General features: G+C 44.6%; 1 protein-coding gene across 4 annotated transcripts in view; it reads right to left on the reverse strand.

The window, feature by feature from the left end:
• nup155 (nucleoporin 155) overlaps positions 1 to 17551 on the reverse strand; it is a 287604-nt gene that overhangs the window by 12173 nt on the left and 257880 nt on the right. For all 4 annotated transcript variants that reach the window (XM_041186949.1, XM_041186950.1, XM_041186952.1 and 1 more), the window contains one exon: positions 4435 to 4548. In XM_041186949.1, coding sequence (XP_041042883.1) covers positions 4435 to 4548 — 114 coding nt within the window. The remainder of the gene's footprint in view (positions 1 to 4434; positions 4549 to 17551) is intronic.

Raw genomic sequence — 17551 nt, forward strand, 5'->3', positions numbered from 1 at the left:
TATGACTCCTACCAATGGAGAATTTTCCCTGATTCCCATTGACTTCAATTTTACCAGAGCTCTTTGATGCCACACTTGGTCAAATGCTGCCTTGATATCAGGGGCAGTCATTCTGACCTCATCTCTTGAGTTCAACTCTTTTGTTCGTGTTTGGACCAAGGCTGTAATGAGGCCAGGAGCTGAGTGGGTCTGGCTGAATCCAATCTGAGCGTCAGTGAGCAGGTTACTACTGGATTAAGTGCTGCGTGATAAGTGCACCTTCAATTACTTTGCTGATGATCAAGAGTGGACTGTTACGACCAAAGCTGATGTTAACTGACGCACAAACCAAATCCCAAAAGGAAGCTTGGCTTATGGACGTCCCCTTTTTTTGGTATTCTGAAAACGAGAAGGTGACGTTCTGATGAGATTCAGTAACACTTTTGGGATTTTAAAAATTAAAAGTTTTATTAACAAGAATAAAAGAAAACTTAAGCACACAAGATTACAGCTGCACAATTAAGGTTAGTGGAACAACACATCCCCCCACCATAAAGACTCTCTACTTGGTCAGAGCCGCAACTAAACACCTTCAGGGCAACATTACCTTATAGCTAAAAGCAAAAAACTGCGGATGCTGGAAATCCAAAACAAAAACAAAAATACCTAGAAAAACTCAGCAGGTCGGGCAGCATCCACGGAGAGGAGCACAGTTAACGTTTCGAGTTCGAATGACCCTTCAACAGAACTAAGTAAAAATAGAAGAGAGGTATAAGAGGTCATATATTTCACCTCTCTTCTATTTTTACTTAGTCCTGTTGAAGGGTCATTTGGACTCGAAATGTTAACTGTGTTCCTCTCCGTGGATGCTGCCAGACCTGCTGAGTTTTTCCAGGTATTTTTGTTTTTATTACCTTATAGATGTTTAACCATAAAAACCCAGTAATCTTACCCAAGGCAAACTGCTGTAAGCTTTAATAAAAGCATACCAATGACTCCTTAAGCTCGCTTCAAGTCTGCTGTGCAAATCCAAGACTTTAGAACAGACTGCTTGCTGTAGCCTAAGACTTTTGTGACTTGACTGGATGGCTGATTCAAACCTGTATCTTTTCCCAGCCTAGAGCTACCAGCTCAGCTACACAGCCACTATCGCTCACAGGTACAGTAACTCTAAAATGTCTATTTTTCCCTTTCGCCTCCATTGTTCTCACACCTCTTGGAAGCTCAAATCTTTTCAAATATAAAATCTTTCATGTCTCTATTTTGTCTTTGCTTTTGGGTCAATAAAATATAGTATCCCCACTTCTGTTTACCTATGGAGCTCCTGCATATTCAAACAAATTTACCTAAAAATGCAAATGTTAGATCTAACCTATTCACTTGTACCTCTATACTTTTCATGTTTTAAACCCCCCCCGCCGGACAACCTGTCTTTTGGTTTTATTCATTCATGGGATGTGGGCATCGCTGGCCAAGCCAGCATTTATTGCCCATCCCTAACTGCCCTTGTTCAGAGTCAACCACATTGCTGTGGGTCTGCAGTCACATGTAGGACAGACCAGGTAAGGACAGCAGATTTCCTTCCGAAAGAACATTCTTTACAACTATCGACAATGGTTTCATGATCATCATTAGACTTTTAATTCCAGATTTTTTTTATTGAATTCAAATTCCACCATCTGCTGTGGTAGGATTTGAACCTGGGTCTCCAGAGCATTACCCTGGGTTTCTGGATTACTAGTCCAGCAACAATAACACTACGCCACCACCTCCCCAACAATGAACTCTTGCCTCTCTCTCTGCGCTGTTTACAATGAAGTCTTGCCTCTCTGCGCTGTTTAGAATGAACTGTCCTTTTATTCTCGCCCAGCTTAATTAAAACAAACACACCCACAGCCTTCTTCACAGAATAACACAATATTTTCTAAAAATATTTTTTAAAAAACATCCATTTTTCATATAGACTGATGTGAGTGGTAGTTTGCTGGATTTGATTTGGCCTGCTTTTTGTGGACAGGACATATTTGGGCAATTTCGGAATCATGCGATGAATAACTTGCCGCCTGACTCCCCAAAGCCTGTCTACCATCTACAAGGCACAAGTCAGGAATATGATGGAATACTCCCCATTTGTCTGGATGAGTGCAGCCCCAACAACACTCAAGAAGCTTGACACCATCCAGAACAAAGCAGCCGCTTGATTGGCACCCCATCCACAAACATTCACTCCCTCCACCACCAGCGCACTGTAACAGCAGTGTGTACCATCTACATGATGCACTGCAGGAATTCACCAAGGCTCCTTTGACAGCACCTTCCAAGTCCACAGCCACTACCATCTGGAAGGACAAGGGACACAGATAGACAGGAACACCACCACCTGGAAGTTCCCCTCCAAATCACTCAGCATCCTGACTTGGAAATATATCACCATTCCTTCACTGTCGCTGGGTCAAATTCCTGGAACTCCCTTCCTAACAGCACGTGAGTGTACGTACACCACGTGGACTGCAGCGGTTCAAGTAGGCAGCTCACCACTACCTTCTCAAGGGCAACTAGGAATGGGCAATAAATGCTGGCCCAGCCAGAGAAGCCCACGTCCCGTGAATGAATTTAAAAAAAGCTGTTAGTAAAGCATAAGGGATCCTGGGCTTGATGAGTAGAGGCATGGAAGTTATGCTAAACATGAACCAGCCATTCAACCCGACCAGTCGAATGGCTGGTTCCTGTGCCCTATGTGCTATGTAAAAACACAATTTGAGTACCACTTGCAGGCTTCTGGACTTCACATTTTAGGAAGAATGTGAAGGCTTTAAAGTAAGTACAATCGCGACTTATTAAAATAGTTCCAGAGATGAGGGATTACCCAATGAGGGGTTACATGGATAAACTGGAAAAGCTAGGGATGTTTTACATTCACCAGGAAAGCTGAGGGGAGATTTAATAGAGGCATTTAAAAACCTGAAGCTTTTAGATAGAATCAATGAACTATTTTCAGTGACTGACCACTGGGCCAGAGAGGGCAGATTTCTGCCACTTGGCACAGAATTGCTACAGCACAGGAGGAGACAATTTGGCTTGGCTCTCTGGGGCCTTTCCAAAGGAGCAATTCGCCTTTTGCCACTCTCCCAACTTGTCCTGTAGCCCTACACATTCACTTTTTTCAGACAATAATCCAATTTCATCCTGAATGCATTGATTGACCTGACTGAGAGCTTTTTCTCTCAGAGAGTGGCCTGTCTGAGGAGCTCTCTTCCTCAAAAGGCGGTGGAAGCGGAGTCTTTGAACATTTTTAAGGTAGAACTAAATAGATCCTTGATAACAAAAACAAAAAGTGCTGGAAAAACTCAGGTCTGACAGCATCTGTGGAGAGAAAGGCAGGATTAATGTTTCGAGTCTGTATGATTCTTCTTTAGAGCCTTCAGATGCTTGTTAAGGTTTCAATAAGGTCGAACTGTATAAGATTCTTCGGGGGCTTGACAGGGTGGATGCTGAGAGGTTGGTTCCCCTTGTGGGAGAGTCGAGGACCAGAGGGCACAATCAGAGTAAGGGGGCATCCAATTAAGAGAGAGATGAGGAGGAATTTCTTCTCTCAGAGGGTAGTGAATCTGTGGAATTCTTTACCATAGAGGGCTGTAGAAGCTGGGTTGTTAAGTATGTTCAAGGCTGAGATCGACAGATCTTTAATCAGTAAGCGAATCAAGGATTATGGGGGAAAGGCAGCAAAGTGGAGTTTAGGATTATCAGATCAGCCATGATCTCACTGAATAGCAGAACAAGCTTGATGGGCCGAATGGCCTACTTCTGCTCCTGCACCTATAGTCTTATATACACACAGGAAACACTGACCCAGGATAAATTCTTCTCTAATATACACACAGGGAATACTGACCCAGGATAAACTCCTCTCTGAAATACATACAGAGAACAGTGACCCAGGATAAACTCCTCTTTGATATACACACAGGGAATACTGACCCAGGATAAACTCCTCTCTGATATAGACACAGGGAACACTGACCCAGGATAAACTCTGCTCTGAAATACACACAGGGAACACTGACCCAGGATAAACTCTTCTCTGATATACACACAGGGAACAGTGACCCAGGATAAACTCTTCCCAGATATACACACAGGGAGCACTGACCCAGGATAAACTCCTCTCTGATATACACATAGGGAATACTGACCCAGGATAAACTCCTCTCTGATATACACACAGGGAACACTGACCCAGGATAAACTCTTCTCTGATATACACACAGAGAGCAGTAATCTTGCTGCTTAAAAACACAATGAATCAGCCACACAATGCTTTGCAGCCAAAGGGATTCCAGTGAGGAACTGGACACATATCCTGAATCTTGTAGAACTTTGTGTGCAAGCTGGCCTGTAGTTGTGGTACTTACCAGAGTGGCCTTGCCCTGTCAGAAGTAGGTTCCTTGTTCTTACCTTGGTGATGTCCATGAGCTCTGTGTCTAGTTGAGAGATAGCTTCCTGCACAGAGGGATGCTGCGAATAATTGCGTGCCAATGTATCCTGAATTTGGAGCTGTATCCTAGCCACCTGTCAAGAGTGAAGGGCAGAGGGGAAGCAAGTAGAGAAGATGTTTAAAATACTGCAGATGCTGCAAATCTGGTATAAAAACAGAAAACGCTGGAAATACTCCAAGTCTGGCAGCATCTGTTGAGAGAGAAACAAAGTTAACATCTTGGGTTGATTACATTTCTTCAAAACTAGAAAAAGTTAGAGGTGGAACAGGTTTCAGGTGCAGAATCAGGAAAGAGGGAGGGATTAGAGTGGTGAACAAAACTAAACAAATGCTCTGTCATAGGGTGAAAGTGTAAAATGGTCTAAAACAGTCTTCTACCTTCCATACCAGTGCTTCTGAAACATCTTCCTTCTTTCTCAATGGAGGCTTCCCATGGTTGACAGGCCCTTAACTGTGTTCAGTCTATTTCCTGCACTTATGCTCTCACCCGTCTCCCTCCTTCCCAGAGCCGCCATATGTTCCCTTTCATCTCACCTTCCGCCCCACCAGCCTCCATATTCAATAAATCATCCTCCACCATGTCTGCCATCTCCAGCTTGATGCCGCCCCAACAAATACATTCTCCCCTGCCCTCCATTTCAGCGTTCCAAAGGGACCATTCCCTCTGGAACTCATCAATCACCCAGCACCTCCTTCTCTTCAACACCTGTCCTTTTACCTCCTCTCTCCTCACAGCCCAAGGCTCAAACACTTCCTCCATGTGAAACACTGATTTACATTTACTTCTTTGAATTTAGCCGACTGTATTTACTGCTCACAATGTGGTCTCGACTTTAGGGAGACTACAGACTGGGTGTCACTGTGCAGGTCGAGTTTCATTCAGACTGGAAGCATGACTGAGTTTCTCGTTGCCTGTCACTTAAATGCCCCACTCCCACTCTGACTTCTTGTCTTCAGCCTCCTGCATTGTTCATTGTCACGGTGGACTCGAGGAACAGCACCTCAATTTTCGATTAGCCACTCTACAGACTTCCAGGCTCAACTTCTGAATTCAGCAATAAAAAATGCTGGAAACACTCAGCAGGTCTGGCAGCATCTGCCGAGAGAAGCAGAATTAATGTTTCAGATTGATCACTGTTCATCAAAACTCTGATGAATAGTCATCGGCCTGAAACATTAACTCTGTTTCTCTCCACAGATGCTAGTAGATCTGCTGAGTGTTTCCAGCATTTTATATTTTATTGCACATTTTCAATATCTGCAGTCTTTTGCTTTTCTGAGTTCAACAATTTCAGATCATAACCTCTTCCCCAATTTTCACTGGGCAGCAGCTGTTGATGATGCCATTCACACCTCCTCTAGACCTACCTTTTATTTATTTGTCTAAATACCATCCCCCTTTTCTGTCACCCTTTTATCATTTATTTCTTCTGCCTTTCACGTTATCAGGCTTTGTTTTGCTGTCCACTTGCCAATTACCCTGCTTCTTTGTCTGCACTGGAGTGCTGCTTTGGGCTGCATAAGAGTGCTTCAGTTGGAGTTTGATGAGAGAGGGAGTTTGGTGCAGAGGGAAGGTGGTGATCCTTTCATTTTCTACCTTTCCTCATAAAAAGGAGCGGCAGCCTTGGTAAGTAGGACCTGGTGAGTATTTCTTCTGTCCTTAATATTCTCGAGAGGAAGTAAAAGTAAAGGGAGTAATTTAAGGGTACATCATGGCAGGGCAGCTCAGCCAAGTGGAATGCTCCTCCTGTGCGATGTGGGAAGTCAGGCACACTGCCAGTGGCCACGTTGACCACGTGTGCAGGAAGTGTCTCCAGCTGCAGCTACTTGAAATCCTTGTTTGGCTGGAGCTGCACCTGGAATCACTATGGAGCATCCACAAGGATGAGATCTTTGTAGATAGCATGTATAGTGAGGTGGTCACACCTCAGGTAAAGAGTGCACAGGCAGAAAGGGAATGGGTGACTGCCAGACAGAGCAAAAGCAAAAGGCGGGTAGTGAAGGAGTCCTTTGGCTCCATCTCCCTTTTTAATAGATTTTCTGTTTTAGATACTTCTGGGGGAGATAATTTCTCAGGGGAATGCATTAAGATTCAAGTCTATGGTACCATGTGTGGCTCAGCTGCATGGGGTTGGGGGTGGGGAAGACAAAACAGAGTGGGAGAGCAACAGTGATGGGGGCTTCTACTGTAAGGGGAGCAGCTATACGTTTCTGTGGCCACAGGTGAGACGTCTGGATGGTATGCTGCCTCCCGGCTGCAGGACCTTCTGAAGGGGGAGGCTGAACAGCCAGAGGTCATGGTCCATGTTGGTACCAACAACATAGGTAGAAAGAGGGATGAGGTCCTGAAAGCAGAATATAGGCAGCTGGGAAATAAATTAAAAAGCAGGACTTCAAAAGTAGTAATCTCAGGATTACTCCCTGTGCCAGGTGCAAGCGAGATCAGGAATAAGAGAATAGACTTGATGAATGTGTGCCTGGAGAGATGGTGTAGGAGGGAGGGATTTAGGTTCCTGAGGCATTGGGAACGATTCTGGGGAAGATGGGACAAGTACATGCTGCACGGATTGCATCCCACCAGGACCAATATCCTCGCAGGGGTATTCACAAGCACTATGGGGGACGTTTTAAACTTGACTCCTCAGGTACAAATCCATGTCCAAATGCAGCATGACCTGGACAATATCCAGGCTTGGGCTGACAAGTGGCAAATAACATGCAAGCTACACAAGTGCCAGGCAATAACAAAATCTAACAAGAGAGAATCTAATCACCACCCCTTGATGTTCAATAGCATTACCATCACTGAATCCTCCTCTATCAACATCCTGGGGGTTAGCATTGACCAGAAACTGGAATGGACTAGACGAGCCATATAAATACTGTGGCTACAAGAGCAGGTCAGAAGCTAGGAATCCAGTAACGAGTGACTCACCCCCTGACTCTCAGAATCTCACAATGCAGAAGAGGCCCATCGGCATATCACGTCTGCACTGACATGAGGGACACCTGACTTACCTACCTAATCCCATTTACCAGCCCTTGGCCCATAGCCTTGAATGTTATGATGTGCCAAGTGCTCATCCAGGTATTTTTTTTAAAGGATGTGAGGCAACCCACATCCACCACCCTCCCAGGCAGCACATTCCAGACAGTTGCCACACTCTGGGTAAAAAACTTTTCCTCAAATCCCCCCTAAACCTCCTGTCCCTCATGATTGACCCTTCAACTAAGGGGAACAGCTGCTCCCTATCCACCCTGTCCATGCCCCTCACAATCTTGTACACCTCCATCAGATCGCCCCTCAGTCTTCTCTGCTCCAACGAAAACAACCAAGTCTATTCAACCTCTCTTCATAACTTAAATGTTTCATCCCAGGCAACGTCCTGGTGAATCTCCTCTGCACCCCCTCCAGTGCAATCACATCCTTCCTATAATGTGGCGACCAGAAATGCACACAGTACTCCAGCTTTAGCCTCACCAAGGTTCCATACAACTCCAAAATGACATCCCTACTTTTGTAATCTATGCCTCGATTGATAAAGGCAAGTGTCCCATATGCCCTTTTCACCACCCCACTAACATGCCCCTCCGCCTTCAGAGATCTACGGACACACACACCAAGGTCCCTTTGTTCCTCAGAACTTCCTAGTGTCATGCCGTTCATTGAACACTTCCTTGTCAAATTACTCCTTCCAAAGTGTATCACCTCACACTTTTCAGGGTGAAATTTCATCTGCCACTTATCTGCCCATTTGACATCCCGTCGATATCTTCCTGTAGCCCAAGACACTCAACCTCACTGTTAACCACCTGGCAAATCTTTGTGTCATCCACAAACTTACTAATGCTACCCCCCACAGTGTCATCTATGTTGCTTATATAAATGATGAATAATAGGGGACCCAGCACAGGTCCCTGTGGTATGCCACTGGACACTGGCTTCCAGTCACGAAAGCATCCTTCTGTCATCACCCTCTGTCTCCTACAACTAAGCTAATTTAGAACCCACCTCATCAAATGATGCTGTGTCCCATGTGCATTTGCCTTCATTATAAGTCTCTCTTGTGGGACCTTGAAATGCATATAAGCTACATCAACTGCACTACCCTCATCTACACACCTGGTCACCTCCTCAAAAAATTCAGTCAAATTTGTTAGGCATAACCTCCCTCTGACAAAGCCATGCTGACTACCCCTGATCAAACCTTGCCTCTCCAAGTGGAGATAGGTTCTCTCCTTCAGAATTTTTTCCAATAGTTTCCCTACCACTGACGTGAGACGCACTGGCCTGCAGTTCCCAGTTTTCTCTCTATAACCCTTCTTAAATAGCAGAACCACATTAGCTGTTCTCCAGTCCTCTGGCACCTCCCCGCTGGCCAGAGAGGAATTAAAAATTTGGATAGAGCCTCTGCAATCTCCTCCCTTGCCTCCCTCAGCAGTCTGTGACACAAATCATCCGGACCTGGAGATTTGTCCACTTTTAAGCCTGCCAACACCTCCAATACCTTGTCACTCCCTATATCAATTTGCTCAATAACCTCGCAGTCTCTCTCCCCGAGTTCCATACCTTCATCTTCATTCTCTTGGGTGAAGATGGATGTGAAGTATTCAATCAACACTCTAGTGATGTCCTCAAGCTCCACCCGTAGATTGCCCCCTTGGTCCCTTATGGGCCCTACTCTTTCCCTGGTTATCCTCTTCCCATTGATATACTTATAGAATATCTTGGGATTTTCCCTACTTTTACCAGCCAGAGCTTTCTCATATCCCCTCTTTGCTCTCTTAATTGCTTTCTTAAGCTCCACCCTGCACTTTCTGTACCCCACTAATGCCTCCACTGATTTACTTCCCTTGTACCTGCTAGATGCCTCTCTTTTTCTTCTCATCGTATCCTGAATATCTCTGGTCATCCATGGTTCTGTGGGCTTGATACTCCTTCCTATCACCCTAGAGGGAACATGTTGAGCCTGTTCCATTTCCTTTTTGAATGCCTCCCCACTGTTCCTCTGTAGATTTCCCCACAAGTAGCTGTTCCCAGTCTACCTTGGCCAGATCCTGCCTTATTTTACTAAAATAATCCTGCAATCCAAAACATTTTTTTGCAACTTGTCTATTTCTTTGTCCATAACAAGCTTAGACTGTACCATGTTGTGGTCGCTATCACTAAAATGCTCTCCCACCACCACCTCAGCCACCTGGCCGGCTTCATTCCTCAGAATTAGGTACAGCAATGCACCGACCCTTGTTGGACCCTCTACGTATTGATCTAAAAAGTTCTCCTGTACACATTTCAAGAAATCTACTCCATCCAAGCCCTTAACACTATGTCTATCCCAATTAATGTTGGGAAAGTTGAAATAATCTCACTTTCTATTGAACCACAGAATTTAAATGGCACAGGAGGCCATTCAGCCCATCGTGTCTGTACCAGCTTGCCAAATGAGCATTATGACCTAGTGCCACTGTCCTGCTTTTTCCCTGTACCCCTTGCACATTGTTTCTATATCTGATGTCCTCCTGAATGCCTCGATTGAACCTGCCTCCGCCACACTTCCAGGAATGCATTCCAGACCTGAACCACTCAATTGTGTGAAAAAGTTTTCTCTCACATCACATTTGTTTATTTTGCAAAACACTTTAAATCTGTACCCTCTCGTTCTTGATCCTTTTACGAGTGGGAACAGCTTCTCCCAATCTACTCTGTCCAGCCCCCTCATGATTTTGAAGATCTCCATCAAATCTCCTCTTAGCCTTCTTCTCTCCAAGGGGACCAGTCCTAACCTTTCCAATCTAACCTCATAGTTGAAATTTCTCATCCCTGGAACCATTCTTGTAAGCTTCTTCTGCACTCTCTCCAATGTGTTCGCATCTTTCCTATTATATGGTGCCCAGAACTGTACACAATATTCCAGTTGAGGTCTAACAAGTGTCTTTTATAAATTCAGCAAAACCTCCCTGCTCTTGTACTCTATGCCCCTTTTACTAAAGCCCAGGATACTGTATGCTTTATTAACTGCTCTCTCCACCTGTTCTGCCACCTTCAATGATCTATGCCCATATACACCAAGGTCTTTTTGCTTTTGCACTCCCTTCAAAATTTCACCCCTTATTTTATATTGTCTGTCCATGTTCTTTCTACCAAAATGCATCACCTCACACGTCTCCGTATTGAACTTCATCTGCCACCCATCTGCCCACTTCAAGCAACTTGTCTATGTCCTCTTGAAGTTCCACACCATCCTCCTCACAGTTTACAACACTCCCAAGCTTTTTATCGTCCGCAAACTTTGAAATTGTCCCCTGCACACCAAGATCTAGATTATTAATCTATATCAGGAAAAGCATGCTTCCCAATACTGACCCCTGGCGAACTCCACTACAAACCTTCCTCCAGCCTGAAAAACATCCATTGACCATTGCTCTCTGCTTCCTATTTTTCAGCTAATTTTGTATCCATGTTGCTACTGTCCCTTTTGTTCCCTGAGCAATAACTTTTCTCTGTTGTGTGGCAGTGTGTCAAATGCCTTTTGAAAGTCCATGTACACCTCATCAACAGCATTACCCTCATTGACCTTTTCTGTTACCTCTTCAAAAAACTCCAGCAAGTTAGTTAAACATGATTTCTCCTTTAGAAATCCATGCTGGCTCTTCCTTATCAACCCATATTTTTCCATGTGGCTACTAATTCTATCCCGAATAATCCTGCCCACCACTGAAGTTAAACTGACTGGTCTGTAATTGCTAGGCTTATCTTTACAACCTTTTTTGAATGAGGGCATAATGTTTCCAATTCTCCAGTCCTCTGGCACCACCCCTGAGTCTAGGGAAGACTGAAAGATTATGGCCAGTGCCCCGCAATTTCAATTCTCACTTCCTTCATAATTCTTGGTTGCATCACATCTAGCCCCAGTGCCTTGTCAACTTTAAGTACTGACAGTCTATTCAACACTTCCTCCGAATCAATTTTGGACCCTTCATGTGACAGAGTTTCCTCATCTGTCACCATGGCCTGGTTAGCATCTACCTACTTGGTAAAGGTGGACGCAAAGTTTTCATTTAATACCTCAGCCATAGCCCCTTCGTCCATGTGTAAATTCCCTTTTAGGCCCCTAATCATCCCATCTCCTCCTTTTACTACCCTTTTACTATTTATATGTCGATGGAAGACTTTGGGATTCCCCTTTATTTTGGCTGCCGGTCTCTTCCCATAATCCCTCTTCACTTTTCTAATATACTTTTTCACCTCCCCTCTGAACCTTCTGTATTCCTCTTGGTTCTCAATTGTATTTTCTACCTGACACCTGTCATGAGTACACTTTTTCTTCTTTATCTTAATTTCAATCACCTTTTTCAACCAGGGAGCTCTGGATTTGTTTGCCCCACCTTCCTCTTTTAATGGAATATACCTTGACTGTGCCCGAACCATTTCTTTTTTGAAGGTAGCCCATTGTTCAGCTACAGTTTTTCCTGCCAATCTTTCATTCCAGTCTATCTGGTCCAGCTCCGTTCTTGCCCCATAGAAGTCGGCTCTTGTCCAATTAATTATTTTTACTCTGGATTGCCTATCATCCTTTTCTATCATCATCCTAAAAAGTACAATACAATGATCACTGCCTCCTAAATGTTCCCCCACTGACACTTGATCTACTTGGCCCGCTTCATTTCCAAGAACCAGGTCCAACAGTGCGTCTTTTCTTGTTGGATTGGACACATACTGTTATAGAAAATTCTTCTCAACACAATCTCGGAACTTATGCCCCTCTCCGCCCTTTACCTTACCACTGCCTCATTTGGGTAATTAAAGTCCCCCATTATAACTACTCTATAAAGTCTGCATCTCTCTGCTATTTCCCTGCAGATTTGTTCTTCTACGTCCTTCTCACTATTTGGCGGTCTATAGACTACACCATGCAATTTAATTGTACCCTTTTTGTTCCTCAGCTCTAGCCAAATTGATTCTGTCCTTGAACCCTTTGGGACACCTTCTTTCTCCAGCACTGCAACGCTCTCCTTAACTAATATTGCTACCCCTCCTCCTTTCCTATCTTTCTATCCACTATCCCTATCCACTCTAATCCCATTTATTACGAGGGGAATTGATACAAAAGTAAGGATATTATGCTCATGCAGGGCATTGGTGAGACCGAACCTCGAATACTTTGTGCAGTTTTGATCTCCTTCTTTAAGGAAGGATGTAAATGCATTTGAGGCAGTTCACAGGAGGTTTACAAGATTGATACCTGGGATAAGATGAGGAAAGGTTGGACAGACTGGGCTTCTTTCCACTGGACTTGAGTCATAGAGTTTTACAGCATGGAAACAGGCCATTTGGCCCACTGTATCCACGCTGGTCATCAAGCACCTATCTACTCTAATCCTATTTTTCAGCACTTGGCCCATAGCGTTTCAAGTGTTCAGCTAAATATTTCTTAAATGTTGAAAGGGTTCCTACCTCTACCACCCCCTCGGGCAGTGAGTTCCAGATACGCCCCATCCTCTGTGTGAATTTTTTTTCCCTCAAATCCCCTCTAAACCTCCTGCCCCATGGTTATTGATCCCTCCACTAAGGGGAAAAGTTTCTTCCTATCTACGCCCCTCATAATTTTGTACACCTCAATCAGGTCCCCCTGAGCCTTCTCTGCTCTAAGGAAAACAACTCTAGCCTATCTAGTCTCTCCTCATAGCTGAAACACTCCAGCCCAGGCAACATCCTGGTGAATCTCCTCCGATCCCTCTCCAATGTAATCACATTCTTCCTAGTGTGGCCAGCAGAACGGCACACAGTACTCCAGGTGAGGCCCAACTAATGCATTATACAGCTCCATCATAACCTCCCTGCTCTTGTATTCAATGCCTCGACTAAGTATCCCATATGACTTCTGAACTGTCTTCCCTACCTATTCTGCTGCCTTCAAGGATCTATGGACATGCATACCAAGGTTCCTCTGTACTTCCTAGGGTCCTACGATTTATTGTGTATTCTCTTGCCTTGTTAGTCCTCCCAAAATGTATCACTTTTCACTTTTCAGGATTAAATTCCATTTGCCACTGCTCTAGCCATCTGACCAGCCCATCTATATCATCTGTTGTCGAAGGCTTTCCTCCTCACTATTTACCACAAGACCAATTTTTGTGTCATCTGCGAATTTACTGATCATACCTCCTACATTCATGTCTAGGTCATTAATGTACAGTACAAACAGAAAGCGACCCAGTGCCAACCCCGCGGACACAGGCTTCCAGTCACAAAAATAATCTTCGACCATCGTCCTCTGCCTCCTGCAACTCTTGGATCCAATTTGCAAAATTGCCCTGGATCCTATGGGCTCTTACCATTCTCCCATGCGGGACCTTGTCAAAAGCTTTAATGAACTCCATATAGACTACATTAACTGCACTACCCTCATCTACACAACTAGTCACCTCCTCGAAAAATTCAAACAAATTTGTTAGACATGATCTCCCCCTAAGAAAGCCATGCTGACTATCCTTGATTAATCCTTGCCTCTCCAAGTGGAGATTAATTCTATCCCTCAGAATTTGTTCCAAAAGTTTCCTGACTACTGATGTTAGGCTCACTGGCCAATAGTTCCCTGGTTTAATGCCTACCACCCTTCTTGAATAATGGTACCACATTAGCTGTCCTCTAGTCCTGTGGCATTTCTCCTGTGGCCAGAGAGGATTGAGATGAGGAGAAATTTCTTCACCTAGAGAGTGGTGAGCCTGTGGAATTCGCTACCACAGAAAGTAGTTGAGGCCAAAACATTGTACATTTTCAAGAAGGAGTTAGACATAGCTCTTGGGACAAAAAGGATCAATGGATATGGGGAGAAAGTGGGAGCAGGCTATTGAGTTGGATGATCAGCCATGTTCATGCTGAATGGCGGAGCAGGCTCGAAGGGCCGACTGGCCTACTCCTGCTCCTAGTTTCTATGTTTCTATCCCCTGAGGGGTCTTGGCAGGGTGAATGTGGAGAGGATGTTTCCTCTTGTGGAAGAATCTACAACTAGGGGAAACTGTTTAAAAATAAGGGTCGCCTATTTAAAATGGAGATGAGGCAAAAAATTTTCACTCAGAGGGTCGTGAGTCTTTCGAACTTACTTCCTGAAAAGGTGGTGGAAGCAGAGTCTTCGAATATTTTTAAGGCAGAGGTGGATAGATTCTTAGTAAGCAAGGGGGTTACTATCAGATCAGCTATGATCTTATTAAATGGCAGAGTAGGCTCCAAGGGCCGAATAGCCCACTCCTGCTCCTTGTACTTTTATTTATTTTACTCTAAAGTGGAGGCAATAGGGAGACATGAAAGATTTTTACATTTTGGAAAAATTGAATTCAAAAAGGTGCTTAGAACAATAGTCTCAGATCAAAGGGGAAAAGGATATTTAAGGAAAGACATTTAGTTGAGTTGTGTTGGCTGTGGGGGAAATGTCCTGGGACCAGCTCTGTGCTGAGAAAAGTTGTGAACTTGAAGCAACCATCCAGTTTCAAACCAGAAAAGTCTTTTTCTGAAAGCAGCCTGTTTCTGAACTTCCTTCAGTTTCACAGCAGAGCGGAAGAGAGTGAGAAGTTGTGTGGTATACTTGCAGGAGTTATGCTTTGGGAAATACTACTGGATTTTTAAGGCTAAAAATCTATAAGGGGGCTGTTGCCAAGTAGTTTACTTGTGTGTTCTGGTCGAGTGGGTCATTTTTGGGGAATGTTTTGTAAGACTGTTTTAATCGTGTGTGGTTAAGTTTCTTTTCCTTCTTGTTAATAAATCTTTTAATTTTAAAATCCTAAAAGTGTTAAACTGGGGTTCTATGCTTCTGGGATCAGTAGTTTTCCCCTCGCTTTCAAAGTACAAAAAAAGAGTGATGATCAGTAAGTCAAGTTTCCCTCTGAATGAATAACATCAGCTGCGGTCATAGCACAACTTCCTGGAGATTAACATTGACTGGAAACTGAACTGGACTAGCCATATAAATACTGTAGCCACAAGAGGTCAGAGGCTAAGAATACTGTGATAAAAGCAAAAAATTGCGGATGCTGGAAATCCAAAACAAAAATAAAAATACCTGGAAAAACTCAGCAGGTCTGACAGCATCTGTGGAAAGGAACACAGTTAACGTTTCAAGTCCGTATGACTCTTCAACAGAACTAAGGAAAAATCGAAGCGAGGTGAAATATAAGCTGGTTTAAGGGGGGGTGGGACAAGTAGAGCTGGATAGAGGGCCAGTGATAGGTGGAGATTGCCAAAAGGACAAAGATGTTGACGGTGGTGATATTAGCTAAGAAATGTGCTAATAGGTGACATTAAGGATAGAAAGCAGGATGAGCAAGGTACAGATAGCCCTAGTGGGGATGGGGTGGGGGAAAGGGATCGAAATAGGCTAAAAGGTAGAAATAAAACAATGGATGGAAATACATTTAAAAATAATGGAAATAGGTGGGAAAATAAAAAGCTATATAAATTATTGGAAAAAAGGGGGATTGGAAAGGGGGTGGGGATGGAGGAGAGTTCATGATCTAAAATTATTGAACTCAATATTAAGTCTGGCAGGCTGTAAAGTGCCTAATCGGAAGATGAGGCGTTGTTCCTCCAGCTTGCATTGAGCTTCACTGGAACATTGCAGTAGGCCAAGGACAGACATGTGGGCATGAGAGCAGGGTGGCGTGTTGAAATGGCAAGCGACAGGGAGGTCTGGGTCATGCTTGCAAACAGACCGAAGCTGTTCCGCAAAGCAGTCACCCAGTCTGCGTTTGGTCTCCCCAATGTAGAGGAAACCGCATTGGGAGCAGTGAATGCAGTTGGCTAAATTGAGGGAAGTGCAAGTGAAACGCTGCTTCACTTGAAAGGAGTGTTTAGGCCCTTGGACAGTGAGGAGGGGGGAAGTAATGGGGCAGGTGTTGCACCTTCTGTGGTTGCATGGGAAAGTGCTGTGGGAGGAGATTGAGATGTAGGGGTGATGGAGGAGTGGACCAGGGTGTCCCAGAGGGAACAATCCCTGCGGAATGCCGTCAGGGAGGGGGTGAAGGGAAGATGTGTTTGGTGGTGGCATCATGCTGGAGTTGGCAGAAATGGCGGAGGATGATCCTTTGAATGCGGAGGCTGGTGGGGTGATAAGTGAGGACAAGGGGGACACTATCATGGTTCTGGGAGGGAGAGGAAGGCGTGAGGGCGGATGCGCGGGAGATGGGCCGGACACGGTTGAGGGCCCTGTCGACCACCGTGGATGGAAAGCCTCGGTTAAGGAAGACATGTCAGAGGAACTGTTTTGGAAAGTGGCATCATCAGAACAGATGCGACGGAGGCAAAGGAACTGAGAGAATGGGATGGAGTCCTTACAGAAAGCGGGGTGTGAGGAGCTGTAGCCACGGTAGCTGCGGGAGTCGGTAGGCTTGTAACGAATATTGGTGGACAGTCTATCACCAGAAATTGAGATAGGTCAAGGAAGGGAAGGGAAGTGTCAGAGATGAACCATATGAAAATGATGGAAATTGGAAGCGAAATTAATAAATTTTTCCAGGTCCAGACGAGAGCATGAAGCAGCACCGAAGCAATCATCGATGTACTGGAGAAAGAGTTGTGGGAGGGGGCCGGAGTAGGACTGGAACTAGGAATGTTCCACATACCCCATATGCCTGTCTCTTTACGGGGTCATTCCCTCCGGGACACCCTGGTCCACTCCTCCATCACCCCCTACACCTCAACCCCCTTCCACAGCACCCATGAAGTTACCCATGATTGTTGTATTGCCCATGCTACATGCTTCTCTCATCTCCTGATTAATATCATGCCCAACATCACCGTTACTATTTGGTGGCCCATAAACAACTCCAACCAATGTCTGCTGCCCTTTGCTGTTTCTTAGCTCCACCCAAACAGATTCCACACATTGTTCTTCCGATTTGAGATTCTCCCTTACTAATTTAGGGGAGGCAATGGTGGACTACTAATCCAGAGACCCAGGGTCATGCTCTGGGGACACTGGTTCAAATCCCGCCACATCAGATGGTGGAATTTGAACTCAATAAGAATCTGGAATTATAAGTCTAATGTCGATTGTTGTAAAAACCCATCTGGTTCACTAATAT

The sequence above is a fragment of the Carcharodon carcharias genome, chromosome 4, assembly GCF_017639515.1.
Source record: "Carcharodon carcharias isolate sCarCar2 chromosome 4, sCarCar2.pri, whole genome shotgun sequence".
Lineage (NCBI taxonomy): Eukaryota > Metazoa > Chordata > Chondrichthyes > Lamniformes > Lamnidae > Carcharodon > Carcharodon carcharias.